We start from the raw sequence: 10,455 nt of genomic DNA, 5'->3' as shown, positions 1-10,455 counted from the left end.
GCCCAGATTCTGCCATGTGACCTAGAGCAAGTCCTTAGACCTCTCTGGGGCTGTTTTTCATTACTTAAAGGGAGAAATAAAACAAGGCTTTTTAGTCTGTGTGAAAGAGCAAAGGTGAGTTTTTCTGGTTACAGGGACCAGAATATATTGTCATATTCTCAAAGGGGCCCATGACTCAGCAAAATTTAAGACCGACTGGACTTCATTCCATTTTCATCTCTAAGACCATTTCTCACTGTGGACATTCTCAGTCTTGGAGAGGCCTTGACATGCATGATAGAACTGAAGGCAAGGGGCCAGTTTTGTCACTGGCACTGGGGCCTTGTCACATACCCCAAGGGGACGGTCCTATGTGTCTGATAGGGAGCTGGATAAGTAGTTTGTCTAATTGTCATTTCCCAAAAGGGCCTGTGGGGACAATAAAAAGGTGAGGTGTGGGAGCTATAGGTGAGTGGTTAGGGATCCTGGGCACCTAATTCGTTCAGCCAAGAATGGGCTTGTGGGCCTGCTCTGTCCTCACTGCTGAGGACTAGCAAGACACTCCTGCATGTGAGGAGTAGCTAAGTAGGATTTTTCTGAACCCAGTTGGGCTTGTGTCCAAATGGGGACCTTCTGCCCCAAGCAGGTCAGCTTGCCAGCTTTGGGGCAGAACTGCCAAGAGGCCAGCTTTCAGGTCCAGAGCCAGTTACTAGCTGTTCGACAAGTTCCTTGATCCCTCTGAGCCCCAGCCTCCTAGTCCTGACCCCACTTCAGGGTTACTGGGAAGGTCAAGAAGGTCCCAGTAGATCGCAGTGCTCTGTCAGAACCAGGGAGAGGTGGAAGGAGCCTCGTCTGAGCCTGGGAGGGGGCTGACCCATCCTCAAGGATTTAGGGAAACTGCAGGGATGGCCAGAAGCAGGCCAGGCTATAGGCGGTGAACTGGGGCAGCAGGAGGAGTCCAGGTAGGCCTACCTAGAAGAACCTCTCAACAATGACAGAAACCACTTGTCAGACCTTTCTCAGGTACGTAAACTATAGAAACTGGCTCATTGGAATTCAGTGAACCTGAGAGGTGGACATTCTTGGTCTCATTTTAGCCTTCTGACTTTGACCCCACAACACTAAGGCAGGCTGGGCCCTCTGTCCTGTCTCCTGCTCTGTGTATCGGTCAAGCTGATTGGACAGAAAGAGCATTATCACAGCCAAGATGACCAGGCAGTCATCTACTATCTTTGTACTTGAAACTACGGTCGTGTTAGCATATAGAACATAAACCAAGAACCAATAGAACATAACGTGGAGTGGGCACTGCCCACAGAATTTGAGACAAGAGGCCCTGCCTGCCCCCCAACCCAATCCATTTAAGATAAGCTGCTTTGAGCTGTCACCCTCTCACGTGCTACCCTCATCCTGGGGAGAGGGGAGTTTGCTTGACTGGTTACGGTAGAGCTGGGATTCAATCCCAGAAGGTAACTTCTCTAAGTCTTTGCCTTCCATGATCCAGGCTGCCTGAAGACCGTGGGCAGGAAGGAACAGGCCCAGGCAGGGGTCAGGCCATCGAGGGATCCAGGGTGATGTGCGCACCTGTCGCCCAGTGAAATGCACGTGGTCCAGGAACCAGTCAGCTGAAGTGGGAGGGGCCAGGGGGGCCCAGCCTCCTCCAAAGGGGGCCCTGCTTCCCCTCTTCAGGCTATGGGCTCTACTTCTCCCAGAAGGGTTAGCAGTACACCTGGAGCAGCGGTGCTCCTGACGAGTCTGTGTCTGTGCCCTGGAAGGATGAATCGTGGCTGGCTGGGTATCCTGAGGGGAAGGGAAGAGGAAACAGAGGCTTAGAGATGGAAGGAGCTCATCCAGTCCCACGGACAGGGAGAAGCCTGTCAAGGAGGAGCAGAGTAGGACTCAAGCCTGGGTCAGTCTGATCTCGGTCTGATCCTGACTGGATGACCCACTCAGGTTCTTGACCTCTCTGAGCCCCAGCCTTGCTGTCTGTTAAAGGGAAATGACCCCACTCCTGGGGGCTCTGAAGACCAAGGCGGCAGCAGTAGATGGCACAGAGGGTGCCTTTTCAGCTCTAGTGCATGGCCTCCGCCCTACACTGTCCTCCCCAGTGACTGGGGGTGCTCAGATGCAACTTCTGGGCACCTGCCCCCTGAATATCTCCCAGGTGAAGCCTTGAAGCCAGCTTGCAGGATCAGGGTGGGGTCTAGGCTGTTCAGGCTTCTGGTTCCTTTCTGATCCCATCCCCACGCACCCCCAGAGAAAGCTGGGAGAGGGCCATGGCAGGGACGGGTGGGGGGGTAGAGGGGAGGCCCGAGGGCAGTTTCCTCTCTCTCTACTCATCAGGTCAGGACCAAACCTGGGGCTCCATAAGGCCTCAGCTTCCTGGCGATGGCATCTGCAGTAGTCTCCTGGGAGATCTGCACTGTGAGTTCTAGGGAGGGAACAGGAGGGGGCAGTGGTCATTATCACATCCTTTCAACCCTAACCCCAACTTCAGCTCCCAGCCTGATGAGGGAGGGGTCATCTACACCTGGGACGGGTTTGAGAAACAATGTTTAAAACAAAGACACAACTAGCATATGCGTGTGTGTGTGTGTGCGTGTGTGCTCACGTGTGTGTGTAGTGGTGTCTGGGTGGGGGATTTGGTTAGGCCAGGGCCCAGGTCTAAATTCATATGGGATCCTGGATCTGTTAACCAGGCTAGGCCTGCAAACTCTGGCAGGTCGTACCAGGGGACAGAGGAGCCTCTTAGGGGACATGAAAGGACAAAGGAGAGCAGGGACGGGCCGAGGGGTGGACCCACAGTGGCCACAGACCCAGTGCAGCCCTCCCTTGGCCAGAGCCTCCTCCACTCTGTCCCTTAGCCACAGGGAACCCCACCTACCATCCTGGCTGAGCCCTGAGCCCACCATGGTCTCGTGGCCACTGTCAGGAGCAGCAGCGGGGGCTGCACCCCGCGCGGAGCGCCCCTCTGTGGTCTGCGGGCGGGCTCGGCTCTTGCGGGTACTGATGCGAATGATGCCGCGAACCAGGCGGCCCTCGGCATCCTGCTCATCCAGGTGGTAGTCCTGGGTGATGCTGCTGATAAGGTCCGAGATCTTACTGGTCTTCTCCAGGAACACAGTGTCTGATGTGCACTTGGCCAGCTCGTCAATCTGGTGTACACTGAATAGCTCAGTCAGCTTCTTGAAGATGAGCACATCGATCTCTCGGCTGGACATGGAGCCGCTTCCTATCTCAGGCAGGTCCAGGTCCGACTCATGGAAGGAGTAGTACTCTTCGGAGCCACGGGGGCTGCTGGCGAGGGTGCTAGGCAGGCTGTGCCGCATGGGTGGGGGTTCAGCCAGTGGCTCCTTGCAGCAGGAGTCCGCATCAGGGGCTGGGGAGGTGGCGCTGCGGTAGGGATACACAGGGATGCCTTTGAGCTTGACGTCAGGGTAGCTGAAACTGCTACCCATGGTTGACTTGAGCCGCTGGCCGTCCCGCCGGCTGGGAGGTGCGCGGTCGGGGCTGGGGGGTACTCCATTGTGTTCTTTGGCCCAGCTGGCTTCAGCAGCCCCCTCAGGGGAGTCGCCAGCAGACAAGCAGAGGCTGCAGCCCCGCATGCAGGCCCCGCATCGCTGGAGGCAACTCCGGCAGCGGCGGAAGCAGAAGGCAGCCTGGCACCAGTCCCACACCCACGGTCTCCAGGGCAGGCAGAAGGCCGGGGGCTCAGCAGCAGACTCAGGAGAGCTGGAGATGAAGGTAAGGCTCTCGGGTCCATGGTGGCCAGGGTCCTTGGGGTCTGGCCTGCGGGTGCGGCGGCTTGGTGGGGGTTGGGATGGCTCATCAAAAGTCTCCACGCATAGTTCTGTTGGCCGCTCCCAGGGTCCCAAGCGTGGGGGCCCAGATGATGGGCGGGGGTGTCCAGGGCGGGGCATGGCTCACTGCATGATTTACTGCAGCCAGGCACCTGGGAGGAGAGACCAGGAAAGAGTCACGTTCAAGGGTGCAGTTAGGCCCAGGAACCCTCACCTAGCGTCCCTACCTCTCCAAAGAAGAAATTCTGTCTCTGGTCTAACCTACATTTCAAAAGTTCCCGGGACAGGGTACCTGGGTGGCCCAGTCAGTTAAGCGTCTGACTCTTGATTTCTGCTCAGGTCATGATCTCAGGGTCCTGGGATCAAGCCCCGTGTCGGGCTCGATGCTCAGTGCACAGTCGGCTTGGGATTCTCTCTCCCTTTCCCCCTGCCTTCCTCTCAAATAAATAAATCAATCTTTTAAAAAAAATGTCCTGTGTATTATATAAGACTGATGAATCACTGACCTTTACCTCTGAAATGAAAAATACATTATATGTTAATTAATTGAATTTAAATAAAAATTTTAAAAAATTTAAAAAGTGTCCTGAGATTTCACACCCAGGGATGTGGTGGGGTGGCTACCATTGAAAAAGCAGAAAATGACAGGCACTGGAGATGTGGGGGTGGAGGAGGCCTTGGAGAATGGTGTGGCCGCTGTAGCAGACAGCACAGCAGTGCCTCCAAAAATCAGACACAGGACTGCCACGTGGGCCCGCAATCCCTGCCTGCAGTCCCCCAAAAGGATAGAAAGCAGGAACTGAAATAGACATTTGCATGCCAGTGTCCACACAGCAGCATTATTTGCAATAGGCAAAAGGTAGGAACCACCCAAATGTCCACTGACAGATGTATGAATAAACAAAATGCCACATATACTTACAATGGAGTATTATTCAGCCCTAAAAAGGAGTGAGACTGATACATGCCACAACATGGATGAGCTTTGAGACATTACGCTAAATGAAAGAAACCTGACACAAAGGACACATATTGTATGGTCCCACTTATACAAAATATCTAGAAGAAATTCTTAGGACAGAAAGTAAAACAGTGGTTGCCAGGGGCTGGAGGCAGGGGCAAATGGGAAGTTAGTGTGTAATGGGTAGAGTTCCACTTTAGGAAGATGAAAACGTTCTGGAGATGGATGTTAGCAATGGTCAAACAATACCCAACAATGTGAACGTGTTTAATGCCGCAGAACTGTATGGTTAACATGGTAAAAAAAATTTTAAATGGCAAATTTTATATAATGTACATTTTACCACATGAAAAGAAAAATCTCCAGAGATCTCCCTTTCGGGGAATGGTCTCCCTCAGTTTATTCCCTCTGTTGGTAATCCCACCCAACAGAGTCTCTGAGGCTCTCAACACATGCTTTCCACGTGAACCTGACCATCACTACCTTCCCTTCCCCTTCGCCTTCAAATCAGTCATGGGAATGTGAGAGTTCCCCTGTCAATGTTTCAGTCGGGGTCAGATGTGCTCTCCTAGCAATATTTAACACCAAGCATTCTTTTGCTTCCTTTGATTAGACAAGAAAGCCAAGCCACAAAATACACTTTCTTTCCCTTCTTGACTTGGTTGCTAGCAAGCTCAGAGTGAAGACTTCATTCATTCCATAATCACGGAACCCGGCCCCATGTTAGGTGCTGTAAAACCACCGATGATCTGCCTTTGGCTCAGGTCATGGTCCCACGGTCCTGGGGTCAAGCCCCACATTGGCTCCCTGCTTAGTGAACCTGCTTCTCCCTCTCCCACTGCCTGCTGCTCCCCCTGCTGTGCTCTCTATCTCTCTCTAATAAATAAATAAAATCTTAAAAAAAAAATACACAGATGAATAAACTACAGAAAAACAGATGCTTAAAATCTCCTAAGATGGGACATGTAGGTTATATGAGGCATTTTGGGAGTGAATAACTATACCTAAGGGAGTCAGGGAACCTTATGTAGTCATGTGTGGAAGGTTCTTGATCCCATGTAGGGGTTTGCCATGCAACAACCTGGATTTTTTGCAACACTGATCCTTTATCTTTTTATCCCTGATTCAATGGCACTGGGGTCCCAGAACTGGTGATGTGTGAGGAGCCTGGGGGTAGGCATTAGGAGATCTGTGTTCTAGTCCCAATTGTGGCTCGAACAGACAACGTGCTTCCGACAAATAAATGCCACTTCTTTAAACAGGGCCACGATCATCTCTCGCCCAGGTACTATCAAGGCTCCCGTTCTGGCCACCTACATTCCCTTCTACTTGCTGCAGCCAGGGAGAACTTTAAAAATCTGGCGAAACCTGGCAGATTCCACTGTAACCAAACGACCAAAGTTAACCCTCCTCAGTAAAGGGATGAACTGACATCCTGTGCCTCCTGGTACTCAGCACTAAGAAGGAAACCACATCACTTAAGAAGTAGTTCTGCCCCAAATGCATAACCTGAACGTAATCATGAAGAGATGTCAGACAAGTCCAACTTAAGGGAATGACAACCAAATGCAATGTGTGATCCTGGATTGGATCCTGAATCAAGAGGAGAAATTGGATACTGGATAATGTGGATAAGTGGTGAAATTTGAAAGTAGACTGTGTATTACAGTAATATGCCAATGTTAAATTTCCTGAATTTGATTACTACGGTTATATAAGACAACGTTCTTATTCTCAGGAAGTATACACTGGAGCATGATGTCAGCAAGCTAATCTCAAAAGTTTCCTAAGAAAATCAGAAGGTGCATGTGTCTCAAGAGAGTAAGGGAGGGAGGAAGGAACACTAGCCATGGCGGCTGGTAAGAGGATACAGGAGTTCTTTATTCCTGCAATTATTGAACTCACTCCCCTGACCCCATTCTGCACTCCTTCTCCAAGGCCCCTCCAGCTCCCCAAGCAGATGGGAGCCCCTCTCCCCACAGCCTTCTGCTGGGCTCTGTCAGCTGGGTTGGCCTTGAACCCACTGTTTGAAGATAAGCCTATATGACCCCAAGGGGCAGGGACTGTGACTGTGTCTGACTGCTTTCTGGCTCGGTGTTGGAACAAGGTTGGGTACAGTAAGTGCTTCAGGGGACTGACACATTCTGTGTGACCTCAGAATAGAACCAGGAGCATTGGGAAGGAAGAAAAAGGACTTAGACTCTAGGCTGACCAGACTAGGAGTAGCAACAGGCTCGGGGAAGAAGGACGAAATCCCCTCTCCAAAAGTGTGTACACGGAGACTCTAACAGGTGACTTGGAAGTCCCTCGTGATCCAGACAGGCCAGTGGTTTAAAACCTTTGCCTTGGGGGCGCCTGGGTGGCTCAGTGGGTTAAGCCGCTGCCTTCGGCTCAGGTCATGATCTCGGAGTCCTGGGATCGAGCCCCGCATCGGGCTCTCTGCTCGGCAGGGAGCCTGCTTCCTCCTCTCTCTCTGCCTGCCTCTCTGCCTGCTTGTGATCTCTCTGTCAAATAAATAAATAAAATCTTAAAAAAAAAACAAACACACACACACAAAAAAAAAAAACCTTTGCCTTGGGGGGGTGAGTATCATTCATTCACTTAATTAACAAATACTTAGCGAGGGCCTACTGAATGCCAGGCATTGTTCTAAATTTGGTGGATACAGTGGTAAAACAGACAAAATTACCTAATCTGCAGACCTAAATCTGCATTCTAGTGAATGAGTTAGTTATTGATGGCTTACATTGTTCTATGTGCTGTGAATGTATTAAACCAATTCTTGGGGCGCCTGGGTGGCTCAGTGGGTTAAGCCTCTGCCTTCGGCTCAGGTCATGATCTCAGGGTCCTGGGATCGAGCCCCATATCAGGCTCTCTGCTCAGCAGGGAGCCTGCTTCCCTCCTCTCTCTGCCTACTTGTGACTTCTCTGTCAAATAAATAAATAAAATCTTAAAAAAAAAAAAACAACCAATTCTCACAACCTTATTTGTAGGTATTATTGTTGTTGTTGTTGTTACTATACACCGAGAGGCCCAGATAAATTAAATAAGTTGTTCAAGCCACACATCTATTTGTACCCAAGCAGCCTGGCCAAGATTCTTACCCACTACCTCATCCCATCTATTACTTGGGAGGAAGGGGGCAAAGTGGCCTAAGCTGCCAGCTCCATGGATAAGCCTGAACCCATGGAGGGACCACAGAGGAAGCCCTGAGTCTTCCAGACTCAGGCCTTGGATGAGGAGGTTGGGTGTCTCCACATTGTTTGAACCACACTGAGCTCTGGGGGACCTGGGGTTTCTAAAAACATCAAGGGGTTGGGGCAACTGGGTGGCTCAGTGGGTTAAGCCTCTGCCTTCGGTTCAGGTCATGATCCCAGGGTCCTGGGATCGAACCCCGTATCGGGCTCTCTGCTCAGCAGGGAGCCTGCTTCCCTTCCTCTCTCTCTGCCTGCCTCTCTGTCTGCTTGTGATCTCTGTCAAATAAATAAATAAGAATCTTTAAAAAAAAAAAAATCAAGGGGTTACTGATGATGGTCTGGGTCACTCCTTCTCCACCTCCAAGGCTTAAGGATTTGCTACTATTCATTAAATTCACCCACCAAATATTTATTGAACACTACCATGTGTCCGGCACTGTGCTAAATGCTGGGGAAATGGCAGGGAATGGACCAGAAACAGGCTCCGGCCCAAGAGGACTTTCACTTTACCTAACAGTCACACCTGCTCAGGAAGTAGTGTATCTCCACTTTACAGATCAGGAAGCTGAAGCTCAGAAGTGACTTGCCCAGAGACACCGAGCTGGAAAGGGATGGAACAGGATTTGTCCTATAGTCTGCCAGACTCTGGAGCCCATGTACTTTGTTTTGTGCCACATACCTGGAATGGGGTGAGACAGAGGGAAGTGGGGAGCAAGACCTAGGGTAAGGACAATAGCTCCTCTCAGTTTCCCCCACCCCTCTAGGTCCAGAAACCTCCTGAAGTCAATCTAAAAGCCCATTTTTTTCAGGTTCTATCATCCCCTAACTGCTGCTGCCCTCACCTCCCAAGCCCTAGGAACACTGGTCGCTTGGTTGAGTGCGGGCAGAGCCCCTGCTCCTACTGTTGCCTGGAACAAGAATCTGGGCCTCAGTCTTCTCCTCTTTAACAAGGGAAAAGAGGAGTCTCTTCCTGGGCCACTGTGAGGTTTAAACGAGATATTCCGTGCAGGCAGCTTGGTGTGGTGCATGGAGTGGGAGGGGCTTGGAAGCTGGGCGCCCCAAGTCGCTGCAGGGATCTCCCTCAGAGTCAAAAGGTCCTAACCCACCCTCAAACTTCTCTTGATGGTCTTCCCCCTTCCTTAGTCCCTGAAAACACACACACGGGTCTGTCTCTGTACTATTCCCCTCCTCCCAAGGTCCCCAGGACAGGCCCCACCCCTGTACCCAGCCCAGTCTAGCACACCCCACCGAGAGGGGCACCCCAGCCCTGCTCCGAGAAACAGTCTTCTGCTCTCGCACCCGGCGTCCCCGCACCCTCTATTTCCTGCCCCGAAGGCTCAGCCTGCGACTCCGGCATCCGGGGACACCTATTCGTGAGGCACGGGAGAACCAGACCCCGGCACTGCCCCTCGGATCTGCACAGCCCCTACACCAGCAGGGACCTCGGGGCGAGCACCACCCTCTCCAGCTGCAGGGGCCCTCCGCCCGTGGGCAGACGCAGCCCCTCTCCCCACCTGACATCTTTCCTCCGGGGGTGCACGGTCGCTTGCCCCCTCCCGACCCTGCCTCCCCGGGCCAGCACGGCTCCCGCCCCCAGCCAGCGCAGCCCTGGGGGCGACCGCGGCCCTCCCACCCCACTCTGCCCGCCCAGCCCCGGCGCCCGCTCGGGCCGCTCCCCGGCCGGGCCCGCACACCCCGGAAGTGGGAGGGTGGCGCCCGAGGAACTGGTCCCGGGACCCTCCCCCGCACAGGCGCAGCCTCAGGGGTCTCTCCACATCGGTGCCGCCTTGCTTCGCGCCCCCACCGGCCCGCGCGGGGCTTACCTGTCCCGCCAGGTGAGCCGCCTCCGGCTCGGCCCCTCCCCCCGCCCCCTTCGCCGCTCACCTGGAGCGCAGGTGAGCGTCTCGCGGGAGCGCGGCACGGGCCGCCGCTGGGGACACACTTCCTGACTCCGCGAAGCTCCGCCGCCGCCGACGCCGCCGCCGCGCACCTGGGCTGAGGCCCCGCCCTGGGCGCCGAGGGTGGCGGCGGGGTAGGGGGGTTCTCCGAGGCCTGGCTCGCGCGCTGTGTCTACGCCCTCCAAGAGGTACTCAGCCTGGTCTGGCTAAGTGAGGCGGGCAGGGTAGACCGACGCTGGCGGTTCAGTCTCCTCTTCCGTTGAATGGGCAGGTAGTCCGAGCAGTCTCTGAGCACCTGGGGAGCGCTTGCCGGCTCTTAAAGGCGCAGCTCCAAGGGTGTGTATCTCCTGGGCTGCCTTCCCTGGCCCCTAGGCCTGTCTGGTTTCCTGTTATATAGAACAGTTCTCTGTACTTCGTTATCATAATACTCAGCACACAGTTTTCCTGTCTTGTGACTCCTCCTTTTCTGACTTGAGGACACGGTCTGGTCTTGTTCCCAATGCTCCCGCTGCCCAGTGCAGGACCGGCACATACTAGGTACTCAGCAGATTTTCTCAATTGAATGAACCGCTGGGCTCCCCGAGTTTTTCCTTTGTCCTGAGACAGAATAGGGGGTGTGC

The 10,455-nt window shown here is 53.4% G+C and overlaps 1 protein-coding gene across 9 annotated transcripts; it reads right to left on the bottom strand.

Annotated features, from left to right (window-relative positions):
• Nucleotides 1–360: 360 nt before the first annotated feature.
• Nucleotides 361–10,072, bottom strand: KDF1 (keratinocyte differentiation factor 1). 9 transcript variants are annotated; one of them, XM_047726854.1, is made up of 5 exons: nt 9,761–10,072; nt 8,448–8,616; nt 2,864–3,931; nt 2,336–2,410; nt 361–1,779 (listed from the first exon to the last, which is right to left on the bottom strand). In XM_047726854.1, the coding sequence occupies exons 3-5, from the start codon at nt 3,897–3,899 to the stop codon at nt 1,697–1,699; spliced, it is 1,194 nt and encodes a 397-aa protein (XP_047582810.1). In that variant the 5' UTR covers nt 3,900–3,931; nt 8,448–8,616; nt 9,761–10,072; the 3' UTR covers nt 361–1,696. The 9 variants fall into 9 exon arrangements, with proteins under 9 accessions (XP_047582810.1, XP_047582812.1, XP_047582813.1 ...); XM_047726856.1 differs by having other exon boundaries at nt 8,461–8,616; XM_047726857.1 differs by having other exon boundaries at nt 9,822–10,072.
• Between the last annotated feature and the right edge of the window lie 383 nt (nt 10,073–10,455).

The sequence above is a fragment of the Lutra lutra genome, chromosome 4 (genome assembly GCF_902655055.1).
Source record: "Lutra lutra chromosome 4, mLutLut1.2, whole genome shotgun sequence".
Classification (NCBI taxonomy): Eukaryota; Metazoa; Chordata; class Mammalia; order Carnivora; family Mustelidae; genus Lutra; species Lutra lutra.
This window is presented reverse-complemented; position numbering and strand designations above follow the sequence as displayed.

Coding starts and splice junctions, on each gene's coding strand:
- KDF1 (XM_047726854.1), bottom strand. CDS start 3,899: ATGCCCCGCCCTGGACACCCCCGCCCATCATCTGGGCCCCCACGCTTG. Junction 2,411..2,863: donor CTCAGGGCTCAGCCAGGATG/GTAGGTGGGGTT, acceptor TTCCCTCCCTAG/AACTCACAGTGCAGATCTCC. Junction 1,780..2,335: donor GAGGCCTTATGGAGCCCCAG/GTTTGGTCCTGA, acceptor CCTTCCCCTCAG/GATACCCAGCCAGCCACGAT.